This window comes from Vipera berus (assembly GCF_964194415.1).
Source record: "Vipera berus genome assembly, chromosome: 5".
Classification (NCBI taxonomy): domain Eukaryota; kingdom Metazoa; phylum Chordata; class Lepidosauria; order Squamata; family Viperidae; genus Vipera; species Vipera berus.
Genome location: NC_138207.1, coordinates 100,350,666 through 100,368,647, shown reverse-complemented (window position 1 = coordinate 100,368,647; position 17,982 = coordinate 100,350,666). Strand labels below are relative to the sequence as shown.

The 17,982-nt window shown below is 51.5% G+C and overlaps 1 protein-coding gene across 1 annotated transcript; it reads right to left on the bottom strand.

The window, feature by feature from the left end:
* Positions 1-1,405: 1,405 nt before the first annotated feature.
* RTKN2 (rhotekin 2) lies at positions 1,406-17,205 on the bottom strand (the record flags this gene model as incomplete). The annotated part of the gene is made up of 12 exons (XM_081328621.1): positions 1,406-1,611; positions 2,480-2,587; positions 4,015-4,180; positions 5,289-5,423; positions 6,154-6,260; positions 6,693-6,787; positions 11,133-11,336; positions 12,395-12,512; positions 13,649-13,702; positions 14,808-14,866; positions 16,821-16,984; positions 17,176-17,205. 12 exons carry the CDS (start codon positions 17,203-17,205, stop codon positions 1,406-1,408), a joined length of 1,446 nt encoding a protein of 481 aa, XP_081184747.1.
* Positions 17,206-17,982: the final 777 nt, after the last annotated feature.

The following is a 17,982-nucleotide window of genomic DNA, read 5'->3' as shown; positions in this document are numbered from 1 at the left end:
AACTTGACGAACAGCCATGAACTACTGTGCCAACAGCTAAAGTCCTTGTTTCCCTTTGCCCTACAGAGGTGCCGTCCGTAACCAACATAGAACTGCTTTCTTTGATAAAGTCAAACTTGTGGGAAATAAGGACCTCAAGGAGAAAATATTTGAGAGAAGTACCTTTACGTTGTACCAGTTCCAACCAGCAGAATAAAAGTTCTGATGTTATTTAAATATAAAGTATCTGTTTTGATTCTGTTTACAATGCAGCACTTTTTCCTAATATAAAACCATCCAATCTTCTACTACTGGCTGTGAAAATTATTCAGAGGGTCATTAGTATTTTAGCTAAAAATGCCGCACCCTTTAGCTTTGTAAGAATTTAATTCAGATGGGGGCTTTTACGGGGGGGGGGGCTGCTGAACCTCTGGGAGGCCTCTGAGCTGAGCTTCGCCAATGCGCTCTTCCCTCCCGCCACACCCAAAGAGGGAACAGCTTTTCCTGCTTGAGTAGATCCAGTCCGGCAAACTGGCAGCTCTGAGAGATCCACGTGCTTCTTAAACTAGAGGATCTTTTAGATGATGGATCAGAAGCTGAAGCTGTGCAGATGTTCATTTGCCAGGTGAGCTCAACATCTGGGGCTCCCGATCAGCTCTGCAGGAGACCCTTTGCAGAGTGAGGCCACTTTCCTCCCATGGGCTGCCTGTGCCCACAGCTGGTGGTGGGTCAGGGGCGTACGAGCTGCCCGGTCCAAGGCATGCTACAGGGGACCAATCCACCACAGCAGGAAAGAATGGCAGCAGCAGAGAGAAGCGAGGTGCCTCCGTGGCTCTCCTGACCTCCAGGCTCCATCGCCCAGGCCAAAGGAGGGGTCAGGGCCAAGGAAGCAGGGCTGTGCCTAAGCGGGCAAAGCCATCGGTCTGGGCTCAGAGCCCATCTGCCCAGCCCCTGGCCCTGGAAGAGCGGCAGCTGGCCAGGCCCAGACACTTCCTGCTCCACTTAATGCCAAGGGAGGCTTTAGGGAAAGGGACGAAGACTCTTCTGCCATGAAGCCAAGGGCTTGGGGGGGGGGGCGGCTGGGAGAAAGGCAAGAGTTAAATACGGCTTTGTTTAAAAAGGTTACAGAGAGAGAAACAGGGACCACGACAGAAACAACAAATACTGTGTGGAAGCTGACTCCGTTTCAGTTTTCAGGGGACAAAGGAAGCTTTCCCCCCCTGCCCCATTTCTCTCCCAGATGAAAACATAACAGAACATCAGCCGGACACCCCTAGCCTGGAAAATCGGGGCTGCCGGGGTGGGGTGTGTCTGCGAGAGCAAGGAGTGGCAGGAGGCTGTGTGGGGGCCCGCGGGAGCCGTGCCAGCGTGCAGGAGGCTGCGGTTTGGAGGCCTCCCTCTGGGCGCAGTGCTGCAAGGAGCCAGATCAGGACCTGGAAGGGGGCTCCCTTCCTTCGCTGACCCCCTCAGGGCCCGGGCTTCCTTGGGGGCTGCTCCCACTCCGCTTCAGAGAAGAACCACGGGACACGTCCGCCTCGCCCGGGCCAGCGAACGAAGCCAGCCTGCTTTCCTCCTCCTCCTCACGCTGAGCTGCGGCAGCTGCAGGGTCAGGCTTCACCGGCGAATCAATGCCTGTCACATTAAAGCCAACACAAAAGGGTCACCATAGTGGAGCTGGGCCGCAGCACCGGCCCCACGGACGAGACCTTCATCCCCCAGGAATGACCCTTCCTTTGTTTACCAAGGAAGGTTTTAAAAACAGCCCAGGAGTAGCAGAAATTACTTGAGAAAAAAAAAATAGCTGAACTGAGATGCCATCAACATTCCTATGCCAGAACCATCGCTCTTCTGAATTCTTATCAATCTAAAAGAAATATCGGCAAAAATAATTCTGGACCAGCTGAGTTTGAAGAGGGACATTCGCAGAAGTACTTGACAATATATTGCTACATATGCATTTTGGTTCTTGGCTTCTCCTGAAAATAATGCACTGTTGGGGTAGACTAGATCAGAGCCCCCCAACCTTTGGGGCACCAGGGTCTGTGAAGAGAGGTTTTTCCGCGGACCGGAGGGGGCCTGGTTTTGTGTGCTGCCTGCATCCCGTGGATGGGGCTTTGCTCGTTTGTGCGGACCGGATGCTGGCATGCCGCGGCCTGGACTGGTCCACGGGACCCCTGGACTAGATGATCTCCAAGCCCCTTTCAATCCTAAAATATGATGACCTGTCAGTTCCGAATCATGTGTTGACCACAGGCAGCAATCAAAGAAAAATCAGACATCCAGAAAAAATAAAAGCAGCTAGTTCGAAATGGGGGATCAGCCAGCCCCAAAGATCTCTTTAGCTAGTGGGCTCCCAGTTGCTCCTCCCCCCAGAGTGACCCAAAGGGAAGGGGTCCACCTGTTTGTCCTGCAGCCCCTGCAGAGCCCGGCTGGATGGGGGGGGGAGGCTGAGCTGGCCTTGCTCCGGAGGCCCTGCGGCCACTCGCTGGCTCTGACTTACTCAGCTCTTGGTAAACCGAAGTGGCTTCTTTGGCCAAGAACAGGGGTGGCTTCTGAGGGGACCTCGCCTCCATCCTCATGAACTCCTCACAGCAGTGCTTCCACTGACCTGGACAGAAATCAGGAAATGGGCCGAGTTCAGGTTCTCCATTTTAAAATGGTAGCATCAAACGCAGCCACCAACACAGTTTCAGAGGAGGCATTTTCCCCATGAAAACGTATATCACTTTTTAAATAATTTATTTTATTTATTTATTTATTTATTTTATTTTATTGGATTTGTATACCGCCCTTTCCCGAAGGACTCAGGGCGGTTTACAGGGAATTAAAACAGGAAATACAAAAATTAAAAACAATTAAAAAGATTATAATAGTCCCTGAGAGAATAAAAACCCCAATTAAAATTAAAATTAAAATTAAAATTAATTAAAATTAAAATTAAAATTAAAATTAAAATTAAAATTAAAATTAAAATTAAAATTAAAATTAAAATTAAAATTAAAATTAAAATTAAAATTAAAATTAAAATTAAAATTAAAATTAAAATTCTCAGCCTGGGCCAGAGAGCTCGAAGAGCCAGGTCTTCAGGTCCCGGCGGAATGAACGCAGGTCAGGGGCAGTCCTGAGCTCTACGGGCAGCTGGTTCCAAAGGGCAGGCGCACCCACTGAGAAGGCCCTACCCCTGGGCGTTACCCACCGGCAATCTTTTACCGGCGGCACCCTGAGAAGACCCTCCCTGTGGGAGCGCACTGGACGAAGGGAACTTAATGCCGGCAGCAGGTGTTCCCTCAAATACCCCGGACCCAACCCAATTGCTCCCTATTGATGGGTAAACCGGACCTCCCTACTGTGATCATCTCTCAGGTAGCCATAAAGTCTCTGAATCAACCACAGCCGAGCTAACGGATATTTCATATTTCCAAGACAGGATAGGGGCAATTGCAGTGCATGGCCCAATCCCAATCTTTATCGTCACAACTTTACACTTTGTTGTATCGGTCTGACGTGACCGTTTATTGGGAAGGCCCTGGAGAAGGCCCTGATCCCTCCAGAGACCATTAAAAACAATTTTTAATGGGCTCTGATGGCGCGGCGGTTAGAGTGCAGCATTGCAGGCTGACTCTGCTCACTGCCAGCAGTTCGATCCTGACCGGCTCAACATGGACTCAGCCTTCCGTCCTTCCTTCCGAGGTCAGCAAAACAAGGACCCAGATGGTTTGGGGGGGGGGGGCAAGAGGCTGGCTCTGTAAACCACTCAGAGAGGGGCTGAAAAGCACTGTGAAGCGGTGTAGAAGCCTTAAGGGCTGTTGCATTGTGCTACTTGGACTTTGGGGCCCTCCCTCTGCCCTCCCTCCGAGAGGGCCAGCATGGGCAGCAACGCAAGGTCAGACTGTGCCAGTTTTAACAGATTCCGCTGGGGTTGCAGCGGGGGGGGGGGCAGAATGGGCCTTTGGCAAAAGTTTGGGCTGTTGTGCAAAGGCAGCGGGGGTGTTTGCGCTTCCCTCCAACAAGGAAAAAGGAAGACGAGTCACTTACTGAAATCAAAAAAGTGCTGCCGGAAGGCTTCCATCCACTTACAAAGGTCCTGCCGGCTGTCTGCTTGGAAGACCCGAGCTGCGGCCTCGCCAGGCTCAGAGTTGACCACGGAGAAAAGGTTGGCCTTTTGCCCCGCCTGTTTATCCACAGGACGAATTTGAGTTCCCTAAATGATACACAAAACCCTAAGGTTGCCATGAACATTTGGTGGTCTCCTTTCACCTGGTTTCAGGTGAAACACGCAAACACACAGACACACACACACACACCGCACTTCCCACTCTTCCATCCTCCCCAGCAGCCATTAAATGCGCAGTGTCATTTGTATATCTATTGTCCTGGTGGGGAAAAAATAAATGCCCCGAGGACTGACCATCCCTGAAAACCTGTAGAATATTTTCCCAGGTTTTTAAAGAGACTTGACTGGAGGAGTTGTTTGAAATTTAGGTGGCTGTTTGCAGCTTATCTGGTCAATTTGCTCATTTAAGTCTTTCATTCTAAAAATAGAAGATTAAGCAATGCATCCATAAATGCTGCGTCCTATTAATGCAGGTAACCATAGATACCAGTACAAAATCAAGTCAAGGAGTTTCGTAAGTCAACAGGTTAGAACTGCGGCGCCTGCCCCCCCCCCCCCCAGTGACAGGAGGAGTTCACCTTGCCTCTGCGCCCCGTATTGAGCCACAGGTGCCTTTATGGAACAAAAAGCTGTTCTCTGATAAAAGCCACTTTGCTCTTCCCTTGGTTATTCCAGGGACGCAGATGCCAGCCTCAGCAATAACAGGCCCGTCCTCCTGAAGCTGCGTCCTGCGGCGGAGGGGAAGCATGCAAGGAGCTGCACAGGGAGGGCCTCATTTAAAAGCGCCTGCAGCTTCTGCAGCAGAATGCAGAATTAAGCAAGCAGCGAAGCCACGAGGGAGCAAGGGAAGCGCCCCTCCCCAACTCCCCCCCCTCGGTTGGCCGTGAGTGCCTCAGTGGGCTCCAGAGCCAGACATGGGGGGGGGAGGGAGGGAGGAGGGGGTGGGGAGGCAGTCTTCTACAAAATTCTCTGTGCCTGGAAAATAAGTCTCACCCACCTGCCCAATTCTGGGGCAGCTCTTTGGGCTGCAGTCCCTTGTGAAAAGGGGGGAGGGCACCTTCCCTGCCCCCTGCTTTTAAGTCCACGTTTCCCACCCCTTCATACATACAGACATTTAACTATTGTAAGATGAGTAAAGTGCAAGGAGACCCCCGCCCACTGGATCTTGAAATGGTCAAGTGACGCTCGGCTTTACCCGGTTGATGGGAACGGACAAGGCCGGCTCCGCGACGGCCTCTCTCTCTTCGGGGCCAGAGAAGCAGAGCAGCCGGCCCCCCCTCAGCACACAGTATCGCCGCCTCCAAGTCTCCCCCAGGACACCCCCCGATGGCTGTAAGAAATGTCATCGGTCACAGATCACCCCAAAGGTGAAGAACAAGCCCTTATCAGGAAATGAACCTTCTCAACAAATGGCCTCGGTGACACTGAGGACGGTATTTTGTTAAGGGCGAAGGCAAGTCTCAGGGACCGGACAGCCAGTGGCCTCGGGCACCCCCCACCCACAGCCCCACTGAGAAGGCATCTGAGCGGCGGAGGCTCGTCTTCTCTGCCCTGTGCGCTTCATCCAGCCCCTTTGCCCAAACTCACAGGGTGCCTGGACCCTCAGCGCCCCCTTATCCACAGATGACCCAATGAAATCCAGACAAAACCTTTCACTTAAAGGACCGGGTGCCACGGCCATGTATCCTGGAGATGGGGGGGTGGCCTCTCCTTCTGGGAGAGGTCCTCTGGCTGGACCCACCACCCTCCTTCTGGCCAGGGCAGGGAGCAGCGTCCTGTAAGAGTAAGCAGGAGGACCCTCCCTCCCTCCCTGGAGAGGGGCTTGGATCTGTTGCCTCTCAGTGTCCAGCGGGGGGGGGGGGAAGGGAGGGAGCTTCCTCTTGGCATCCAAGGGGCAGCCGGGGTTACCGGGGCCCTGGGAGGAGCCGGACCGCCCCCTGCAGGATGCAGCTGAAGGTGGCACAAGAACTGTCAATCATCCTCAAGTCTGAAGAGGCATTTGACGTGGCCGCTGTCCCAATAAAAGGTGGTGCTGGAGGAGGCCGACCGGGCAGTCTTACCTGTTCGTTAAGAAACCCGGCCCTGGCATCCTGGCTCATGCAGTCTGGCTGAGCCACCAGGCGGCAGCACATGGTGCCGTACAGCGGAAGCCAAGAAGGAGAGTCCTCTGAAAGACAACCCAGGACAAACCGGGATGCCACATTAGGTTCCATGCTCCTTGGCCAAATTCACAGAACAATAATTGGGCAGGAGCAGCAAACAGTCACATCCTGATTTTATGAATTTATTCCACGGCGAGATGGTTAGACTGGGACCTCACCTCCCAGAGCCCAGCAGGAGAGCTAGCAGACCGAGGCCTCGAGGGGACGCAGAGGGAGGGGGCAGGGGGGGCCAAGGGCTTCCGGGCAGCCCTCCAAAGGTTGGTCGTCCTTCTCCTTGCTTCTTCTCTCCCTCCAAACAGATGTTCAGGGAGAAAAGTGTCCTGAACTCAAAGAGGAACACAATTCCACCTGAACGTCTTGGCTGGCAGAAGGCGCAGCACAAAAAGCAAATCCTTTCTGAAGCTTTGGAGGGCTTCAACGCACTCGGCGTAACTTACCGTTTCCCAGGAGCGAAAGGCTGTGGGCCTGGAAGCCATCCGTGGCGTTCTCCAAGCTCAGCGAGGCAGAAGCCAGCAAGCTGTATCCCAGGCCGCTGGTTAAGAGAGAGGAAACAGAGGGAGCCACTGGCCGTCTCTGTGCGTTTGGTCTTTGCTGCTTGTGCCACTCGGAAACAGAGGGAAGAATTGGTGGAGGAGGACGGGAGGGAGGGGGTGGCCAGAAGGCTCTGCTTGGAGCCTCCAGAGCACCTCAGGGGCTCCCAAGGCTTGTGCGAATGACCCACCTGGTGCCCTGGCCGGGCCAGCCTCTGCCACCTCCACCCACCCCCCAATCCCTTTGGGCTTTGTGGCTCAGTTAGAGCCGAATCAAGCACCAGTTTTCCTCAACCACCACCTTCCTTCCTTCCTTCCTTCCTTCCTTCCTTCCTTCCTTCCTTCCTTCCTTCCTTCCTTCCTTCCTTCCTTCCTTCCTTCCTTCCTGTTGTGATTCAGGGTCAGCCTGTGGGTTCGGCAGTTGGGTCGGACGACTCAGAGGAGGAGGAGGGGGGTGTTGAAGAGCTTGCTGAGGGGATTGGACAGCTTGATGAGAGCCCCCAGCCAGGCCCCTCTCATCTGGTCACGACACAGACCCAGCTGTGTGAGCCTGACAGCGTGGATGAAGATGACCCACAGCTGGCCCTGTTCAAGGACGCCCGACGCAGGAGGTAGTCAGTCAGGAGTAAACAGAGGAAGGCAATGGGGCACCTCGGAAGGAGGCAGAGAGAAGCCACGCCTTAAACTGTTTAAAAGGGGAATGTGTGGGAGGGCTGGTTTGCTGAAGGCAACCGCTTGGATTGTTCCTGCTTCTTAGCTCGTGTTTTATGGTTGGTGTCTTGTCTTGCTCTGTTTTATGTGAATAAATTTGGCAGGCGTAATTCCAGCCTCTTGCCGTTTGTAAAGGGGTTGTCCCTGCCTTTTCTGCAGGGCCGGTAGCAGGCTGGTACAGAACACTTCCTTCCTTCCTTCCTTCCTTCCTTCCTTCCTTCCTTCCTTCCTTCCTTCCTTCCTCCCTTCCTTCCCTCCCTCCCTCTCTCCCTCCCTTCCCAATAGCCTGGCACGGTGCAGGCATTCTCGTTGAAAGCCCAGCAACCACCATTGGGCACTCATATCAAAATAACCCTGTAGCCGAGTTTTTACTTGGAATTTGCACAAGCAGAAACTGTCCCAAGGGTCTCCTGGCTATTCATAAGGCGGGGGGGCGGGAGAGGTTTCAGGTGTTGTTGGCTTAGCTGCCCAAGCTCTTCGTGGCACCGAAGGAGAGAAGAAATTTATGGTGGCATATTTGGCCTCCTTTGTGTGTGCTTTGTGGTTTCTCTTGTGAGAACAGAGAGGAAAAAATTTAAAATTCTGCTTTTCTGCAACCAGGAACGGAGTCTCCTGTCCACACGCCCTGGAGCCATGTTATATAAGGATGAAGAATGACTTTTTCAGCCCATAAATTCAACCTGATTCTTACTTTTGTCACCATGGAGAGTAATTGGAGTACACAATGAGCCCAGATCAACGCAAGCTGCTCGCTTTGCCTACGTTTAACTTCAAAAGACGTTTCCTTTAGTGTCGGAAGAGTCCTCTGAGAAACACCCTTTTCTTTACGAAAAGCAGCCGATGCCCAGGTGGGCATCACCAAGTGGCAGCGGCTGAAAAAAAAGGAGTGGGCAGGTTCCCTTCCAACAAGAGTCTCCAACAAGAGTCTCTGGTTTTTTTTTTTTCCAGCAATGACCCTAATTATTCTTTTGTTGGTTATTTATTTTGGGAGCCTAATTAACATCAAGACTTATTTGCTTTCATTCAGGTCTTCACAGCCGCTGTACAGTTCTAAACGCATGTACACAAAACACACACACACACTGCCCAAATACCTGAAGCAAAGAGAGCGGTGTCTGGGGGACACCTGTCCTAAAGCCCCCCCCCATGCTCCACCCCCCCCAGCAGCCAGAGCCCCTGATTTCCTCAGAAGGGGCTGCAGTGCAAGGATGGGACCCTTCCGGCCAGCCCCGCGGAGGGAGGGAGGGAGGGAAGGGACCCACCCAGGGGCAGTTCTCCTGCCCCGGATCCTGTCGCCAGGCAGCCCATCCAAGCCATCCGTAACTGAAGCTTTTTTGATAACCTTTTAACAGCAGCGTTTGAAAGTCTTTTTGCGCTGAATGCTAAATACTATTTATAGGGCCAGCGTTGCCGAAGCAAACAAACTGCTTCATTATCGAAATATGCTTCACGGTAACATTTTCCTTCCCAAACCCTCTTTTTTGGGCTAACTTCCCACGTGCCATTTCCTAAACTTGTTCCCAATTGCCAAGTTTCCTCCTGCTTCAGTTCTGTTGGTTTCAACTTTCACAGGCTAATTAGCGTTGCGAGCAGCGTTGGCTCAAAACGTTTTTTGATCCGATTATTGCCATCAGCGGAAGCGTCTTTGCACAAAGAGGGCAGCCCTACTCAACCGAAACGGGAAGAGGCTCTCCCAAAGCAATTTCTGAAAGCCTTTGCCTCGTTGGTCCATGAAGACCCTCCCTGGTAGATGCCCTTTGGGTTGCCCTGGGAAGACCCCTCCCCCACTGATTCCCTCAATCTCCTCGGCGTATTCTCCGCCCCATCCCCTCATGGAGCACCCTCGGGGGGGGGGGGGCAATTGTTGGAATAACCATGATCTCTGTTCCTATACATGGAGATGGCTAGTACTTTTCTACCATGGAAAGTCTTCAGTGAACCATGTATAAGGAAAGGTAAAAAGGTAAAGGTCCCCCCGCACATGCGTGCTAGTCGTTTCCGACTCTAGGGGCCGGTGCTCATCTCCGTTTCAAAGCCGAAGAGCCAGCGCTTGTCCGAGGACGTCTCCGTGGTCATGTGGCCGGCATGACTAGACGCCAAAGGCGCACGGAACGCTGTTACCTTCCCACCGTAGTGGTCCCTATTTTTCTACTTGCATTTTTACGTGCTTTCGAACTGCTAGGTTGTATAAGGAAGTAAACCAAGAAACCCAGAAAACAAAGAAACCTAGGAGAGATGTCATTGGCTACAGCCGGATAAGGGCATAATCACAGAATTCCTTCACACCATTGGCTATTCCATATAAGGCAAATTCTGACGCCTCCTGCAGATGATTGGTCATTACTGTATTTGAATCTACTATTAACACCAATGTCCTTTCAGGATAGTTTAGAAGAACACGTGTGTAATCATGATTGGTCTATTGGAACAATAATAAAATATGATTGGTTGCTTTTACTACAAATAAACAAGGTCCACTGCTCCTCGTGGTTGAGAGTGCATCCCAGGAGCAGCGGAGCCCTTCCCTCCCGAGAGATCTCTGTGTCCTTCTTTCATGGGCGCCAACCCTGGGCAGGAGCAGCCTCTGCCCAGCTTCACCAGCAGCTAATTTCTCAACCTGGCTGCACAAGCAGCAGGTTCCCAGCAGGCAATGGCTGCCCTGGGCCTCCAAACCCCCCGCCAGCCACGGGGCCCACTGAGGGCCCACCTGGCAAGGCCTGGGCCAGCCACTTTCCCTCCAGCAGAAGAGCTTCCTGGGCCCACAGATGCAGGGCCTGCCCCACAAGGAAAGCCCAGGTAGGGCCTTCTGAGGCTCCGCCCCTTCCTGCCAGCTGAACCACCCCTGAAGAGGGCAGGGATAACAGGCCAGTGAGTCAAGGGCTGAATGCTAAAGTTTTTCCCAGCAATCCCCTTCGGAAAGGTGGGGAAAGCTAGGCTGTGCTTCCAGCATAACCTCTGACTCCTGGGCCAAAACAGGTCCTTTCTCTCCATGTTCTTGCAAGCTCCTAGGACAGGGGTAGGCAACCTTGGCTCTTTTATGACTCATGGACTTCAACTCCCAGAATTCCTGAGTCAGCATGGCTGGCTCAGGAATTCTGGGAGTTGAAGTCCATGAGTCATAAAAGAGCCGAGGTTGCCTACCCCTGTCCTAGGAAGAGCACAGGCCAGGCAGCTTTGTGGCCCCTCCCCACACTGGAAAACACACACACACACACACACACACACACACACACACACACACACACGCCTCTTGTAAGAAGGTTGGCCACGGAAACGGAGTGGCACAAGCCATAAATAAATACTTATTAGCCAAAAAAAATGAATGAGGCAGATTAGATAACCAAGCTGTTTGTTTTGTGCATTAACTGATCCACAGACGCTCACCACCTCTGAGCCCCACCCCCGGCTCCCCCCACCAGACTGCCCGTTCCACTCGGTCACCTGCTGCTGTGAGGGGAGGGGGTCCCCACTTAGGGACGTGTACCGGCACAAGAGGCAAGAGGATCTGACCCTCTCCCCCCACTTCAGGAGAGCCAGAAAGTAGATTTCTAGAGCTGAACTGCTCCACAGAGGGAAACCCACCCCGAGAACACCCCCCCTAATCTGAAACAGCACCCCCCATCCTAGTTCACTCACGGCGTGGCTGTTTCGGTGAGCGGGAGGGTCTCACGGCTGCTCTGCTCCAAGGCGGAGCTGAATTTCTTCCCGGTGCTTTTTCCTAGGGAGGTCTTCAACTTCTTGACCAGCTTCCTGGGGGTGCTGGTGAGGGTCAAGGGGCCTTCCCCACAGCAGCAGCTGTACACCTCCACCTTCAGCTGGAAGTCTGGCCCAGCTCCCTCGCTAGAAGAGAACGGGGGGGGGGGGGGCAGGTTTCAGAAGGGCGATTATCACAGACCTTGGTTTTTTTTTTTTTTAAAAAAAGCTACTATTTCTGGGTTGTTGTTTTTTTTTTTTTACATTGGCTGCTCTTCGGTGGAAATGCTCCCAGGACAACTTAAAGCAGCTCCATAAAATCCACACATAAAATATTAAAAGCACAGAACAGCATGTACAGAAATCGGCAGACTCAAGCAAAGGAACGGTCCCTAAATTTGTTGGAAAGTCTGCCAGTGACCGAGCGGGGCGCTCTCTTTGGCCTGCCGTGAAGCTCGCATTTCCTAAAATTTTAAAACAATGGGATTTTTGGAGGTGTGGTAGTTTAGAAGCTACTTATTTTCACATGTGGTGGACTTGTAGAAATATAAAAGCTTTTTGGATTAAAATTTGGTGGAACATTCAAAAGATTTTTAAGAGAAAGATAAAGTTTTCCCCGCAATTGTTTTTATTGGGTATTGTTGTAGATTGTGATGTTAAAGAAACTAACTTGATGCTGAACATGATAACAGCAGCACGGTTACTGGTGGGACAATACTGGAAGAAGGATAGTTTGCCCACTATAGAAGAATGGGTGTTTAAAGTTTCGAATCTTGCAGAAATGTCTAAGATTTCTGCTTATTTGAAAGATCATTCACAGGAAAGATATATTTCAGTTTGGAGGAGATGGATAAATTATATTCAGAACAAATATGGGACTAAAAAGTTCCATTTAGCTTATGAGTAGAATTTAGTGGGATATTGTTATTGGTACGTTGTTGGTAGTTATGTTAAAGGGGAGTTAAAGCACATTATGAATTTGGTTAATTGTATATTATGCATAATTTTTATTTAGAATATGATTATTGTAACTATAATCCTGTATTTAGCTCTGGGAAGTGGGGGGGGGGAAGTGGGCGGGTTTGGGGTGGGGGGGATTTGGGGATATATTGTAAAATTTTGTTTTTGTAAAACTCTTTAATAAAAAAAAACAATGGGATTTGTTCAAGGTTTTGGGTGCCTCCTACTGGTTCAGGAATACTCACAATATTGTTGCATTTTCTAAACATATGTCCGTTGCTGCCTTATCCACAATAAGCAAGTCTGAATCATACACCTGGGCTCCTATTTTGAATAAGCAAAAAACCGAGTAACGCTCGGTTCCTGCAAGAAGAAAGAAAGAAAAGCAGAATACTTCAGAATAATTTGTTGCGTCACACCCAGTTCAACAGGTAGTTATTTGTTTACACTAAATTTACTGCCTGCTTCATTTATTACTGAAACACAGCAATAAAATAAAGTTTACAAACAAGAAACAATGAAACAAGTAACTGGTTTGATGTCCTCGATGTGCATACAACTTGGCAAATGTCTCACTTTACAAATGAATTTTTAAATAGCTCAAAAATTCATAAAGGTTTCTGACAGACATGTCAAAGTTCAAACTCTTGAAATCAATTTTGTCACAAAAAGATTAATTAAACCACACACACAGAGAGAGAGAAACCGTATCAACAGCCTCTGCGGAATTATGAATGTGGAAGGAGGAATTAAAATATTTGGCTGTGTGGGAGCCTCTGAACTTACAGAAAGTAAAAGTTAAACCCCTCTGCAGGGCGGGGAAGGCGGCAAAAGCAGAGCAAGGCTAACCTCGGAGGCCTAGCCGGCATCTCTCCCACTACTGCACTAACAGAAGACAAACTTCCAGTGGTCTCCATTGCCAAATACATTTTCTGACCTTCTATGGCAGACATAGAAACACAAGGCCCGGGGGCCGGATCCGGCCCGCGAAGTGGTTTCATGCGGCCCGCGAAGCCATCCTGGAAACAGTGAGGGAACGGCCCCCACTGCCTTGGCCCTGGCCCAGAGACCCTCAGATCTGTCCCACTCCTGCCCGGGCCCCCATAGGCACCCTTGATGCCAATGATGTAGAGCTGGCCACGCCCACCCAGTAGGCCGTGCGCTCTAGCCACGCCCACCCAGTAGGCCACGCCCACCCTGGCCATACCCACCCGGCCCCTTGAGGGCAACCGCAATGCTGATGTGGCCCTCAATGAAATTGAGTTTGACACCCCTGTTCTATGGCCAAACGCATGGAAGGTATCGCTTCTGCCACTGTATGCTTTCCTGAACAGCACATGTGGAAAAGGGAAAGCCGGTTCAGACAGCTGCAGTCCACAAGCTCAGCTATAACTTGACGGGTATAGACCTTGAATGTTTGGACTGAATCGGCACTGATGAAAAGCTTCAGCTTGGCTAAAGAGGTTGCATAACCACTAAAAAAAATAAAAAATACGTACTGTCTTTGTTGTTGAAATGATCAGAGTCTTTCCACATCAATGGAATCCGTATATCTAAAACAAAGAGGAGAAGAATAAGCACAGCGCACTCCTAACACGGTCCAAAAGTTCAGAATAGCTTCTCTTTTGCTACCTTTCCTAGTGTTGTGATTCAGGGTCAGCCTGTGGGTTCGGCAGTTGGGTCGGACGACTCAGAGGAGGAGGAGGGGGGTGTTGAAGAGCTTGCTGATGATGGCCTTGAGGCTCCGCAGAGCCCTCAGCCGGGCCCCTCCCACCTGGTCACGACGGAGACCCAGCTGTGTGAGCCTGACAGCGTGGATGAAGATGACCCACAGCTGGCCCTGTTCAAGGACGCCCGACGCAGGAGGCAGTCAATCAGGAGTAAACAGAGGAAGGCAATGGGGCACCTCGGAACGAGGCAGAGAGAGGCCACGCCCTGAACTGTATAAAAGGGGAATGTCTGGGAGGGCTGGTTTGCTGAAGGCAACCGCTTGGATAGTCCTGTTTCATAGTTGGTGTCTGTTTTATGTTAATAAATTTGGCAGGCTTTATTCCAGCCTCTTGCCGTTTGTAAAGGGGTTGTCCCTGCTTTTTCTGCAGGGCTGGTAGCAGGCTGGTACAGAACACCTAGAATAAGGCAGGTGTGCTCAGTCTTGACATTCAGGGTCAATTGAGCATTAGAAGTGCTGGCTGGCGAATTGTGGGAGTTGAAGTCCACAGGTCTCCCGCCAAGTCGCCAAGTTTGGAGACCCCCTGCTGAGGGCAGTCTGCACCTTACCGCCATCAGGTCTGGTGTAAAAGTAGCATTTGGAAAGCAACTCTTCTGTTTTTTTTGTTTTTTGCTTACTTATATTATACCAAAGTGGTCCCCTCTCTACCATGATTTTTGTTTACTTTCTAATCAAATTCACATTCCAGAATTATGGCACTGAAAACGTATACTTTTTACAGGAGAATCACAGACTTTACCATAGATGGAAAAGTTTTAATGTGAAGGTAATGGAGGAATTTACCCTCCAAGCCATGCAAGTTCTGAAGTCCCATCAAAGCCAAGGAGGTGAGACTGGAGGGGGCACTTAAGTGGGAAGAGGCATCAGAGCAGCCAGATACCAGCAGAATTTATTGTGTTCTCCAGTTGCAGACAACAGAAAACACATACCTGAAATGGCAACCTTCCCTCTACAGGCTGCACGATCTTCAGCTGCAAAATCTGAACATCTAACAAAAGAAATCAAAAATACTTGTTGTTGTTAGTTGCGAAGTCGTGTCCGACCCATCGCGACCCTATGGACAATGTTCCTCCAGGCCTTCCTGTCCTCTACCATCTTCTGGAGTCCATCTAAGCTCATGCCTCCTGCTTCAATGACTACATCCAGCCACCTCATTCTCTGTCGTCCCCTTCTTCTATTGCCCTCCATCTTTCCCAGCATGAGGCTCTTCTCCAGTGAGTCCTTCCTTCTCATTAGGTGGCCAAAGTATTTGAGTTTCAGCTTCAGGATCTGGCCTTCTAAAGAGCAGTCAGGGTTGATCTCCTCTAGGACTGACCGGTTTGATCGCCTTGCAGTCCAAGGGACTCGCAGGAGTCTTCTCCAGCACCAGAGTTCAAAGGCTTCAATTCTTTGGCGCTCGGCCTTTCTTATGGTCCAACTTTCACTGCCATACATTGCAACTGGGAAGACCATAGCCTTGACTATGCGCACTTTTGTTGACAGGGTGATGTCTCTGCTTTTTAGTGTGCTGTCTAGATTTGCCATGGCTTTCCTCCCAAGGAGCAAGCGTCTTTTAATTTCTTGACTACAGTCCCCATCTGCAGTGATCTTGGAGCCCAGGAAAATAAAATCTGTCACTACCTCCATTTCTTCCCCATCTATTTGCCAGGAATTGAGAGGGCCAGATGCCATGATCTTGGTTTTCTTAATGTTAAGTTTCAACCCAAGTTTTGCACTCTCCTTCTTCACCCGCAACAAGAGGCTCTTTAGTTCCTCTTCACTTTCTGCCATTAGAGTGGTATCATCTGCGTATCTTAGGTTGTTGATATTTCTTCAAAAATACTAATTAGAATTTAAAAAAACATTATTTTTCCTTCTCTTCCAAGGTAAGCTTACCTGCCTTCAGATACACGGATACTACTACTGACTTTAAAACGTAAACCTTTTAGGGATCCCTCGCCTCGCCCTCCCGCCCTTTCCTCTGGCTGACCCCCCCCCGCCCCCGCCGTCCCTCGATCGGGTCCGTTGGAGAATCCGGGGAGTCAGGCCGACCACGGTGGTTAAGAGTCGGCGAATGACGTCATCACCGACCCCCTCCCATACTGCTCCCCCCGGCTCTCTCTCTCTTCCCCCCCGGCCCCCCTCCTCCCCTCGCGAAGCCCCCTTTCACTTTCTCCGCTTTGGAAAAACGTCCTGCAACCAGGAGCTTCACTACTCTTTGGTTCTCTCGCCTTATCCCGCCCCAAAGTTTCCATCGACCCGCAGAGGAAGCGGGGAGAAAAGCCCGGGGGGGGGGGGTCCCGAGGCTTAAGGGAGGGGAGCCTCGGGCAAAGACGGGGAAAGCAGAGAAAAGACCAAGGGGGGGGCGGGGGGGGGACGGGAGAGGCGGGTCCTGGCAGGCAGACCGACCAAGCAGGTCTGGCGCAACCCAGACTGGGGGGGGGAGGGAGGGAGGGGGGCTGGAATTCCTTCCTTCCTTCCTTCCTTCCTTCCTTCCTTCCTTCCTTCCTTCCTTCCTTCCTTCCTTCCTTCCTTCCTTCCTTCCTTCCTTCCTTCCTTCCTTCCTTCCTTCCTTCCTTCCTTCCTTCCTTTCTTTCTTTCTTTCTTTCTTTCTTTCTTTCTTTCTTTCTTTCTTTCTTTCTTTCTTTCTTTCTTTCTTTCTTTCTTTCTTTCTTTCTTTCTTTCTTTCTTTCTTTCTTTCTTTCTTTCTTTCTTTCTTTCTTTCTTTCTTTCTTGGATTTCTACTTGACTGGGAGACCAGGAACTTCGGCTGCCCGAGTCCCGAAGCATCAAGGGGCTGGGGGGGGGGGTCCCATTTTCCTCTCCACCAGGCATCAGAAGCCGGGAGGGGGTGGGGGGTGGGCAAAGCTACTTCAAGGGAAGCGCTGGACAAAGACGATCGCCCTCAAGGCACGAAGCGGAGCCGGGCCGGTAAATGCCCGCCACCAGCCGGGGTCTCTTACCGTCCCGCCTCGGTCCGCTGCCGGAGATGCGCGCGGAGAGCCCGCAGGCGGGCCTCGCAGAGGGCTAGCGCCTTGGCGGCGCGCATGGCTTGGTCCCGGCGGCTGCTGGCGGCCAGCAGTTTGCGGAGCCCGTCCCGCATCCTCGTCTCCCTCTCCAGCTGCTCCTGGGGCCCAAGCGAAGGCAGCGTGAGCGGAGCGCATCCCGACGACCGCCAGACCCGCGTCTCGCGTCCCCCGGACCCCGGGCGCCACTTCAGAAGCCCCGAAAACACCCCGCGTGGCCCCGGGGAGCAGCAGGACGGCGGCGCCCCCCCCCCCCCAGCTCCGGCCCGGCCTCCCGCGACCCGCCGCTCACCGCAGCCCCGCCGCGCCCCTGCTCCGCCATGGCCGCCCCTGGCTTTTCCCGCCTCTGCCGCTCGCTCCGCCCCGGCCAGCCCGAGACCAAGCGCAGAGGCCGGGCTGCGGGCTACGCTTCTCTGCGATCGCCCGGTGGCCTCCTTTCCTCCCTCCGCCCCCCTCCTCGCCCAGCTCTCCTCCCCACCTCCTTGTGACCGTGGCGGGTCTGGCTCCCTTGGCGCTTCTTACGGGAGAAACCGCCCGCGGGTGAGGCTGGGGCAAAGTCCTTGTTAGATGTTTTGTGCCAGCCGTGGCAGTTCCCCCCCAAAAGGTCATCAGATGGGAGCAAAGAGGCTTCTTTACTCCCACTGGTGGGTCAGGGGTCCCCAGCCCCTGCAGCCCCATTGGCGAGATTGATTGATTGATTGATTGATTGATTGATTGATTTATTTATTTTATTACATTTATATCCCGCCCTTCTCCAAAGACTCAGGGCGGCTTACAAGCTTAGCAGTAGCCTTCATTCTCTGTATATGCCTGCTTGTTAGGGCTTTCACACACACCCCAAGCGGCATTATTACAAAGTCAGCTTAATTGCCCCCAACAATCTGGGTCCTCAGATTATTTATTTATTTATTTATTTATTTATTTATTTATTTATTTATTTATTTATTTATTTATTTATTTATTTACATTTATATCCCGCCCTTCTCCGAAGACTCAGGGCGGCTTACAAGCTTAGCAGTAGCCTTCATTCTCTGTATATGCCTGCTTGTTAGGGCTTTCACACACACCCCAAGCGGCATTATTACAAAGTCAGCTTAAT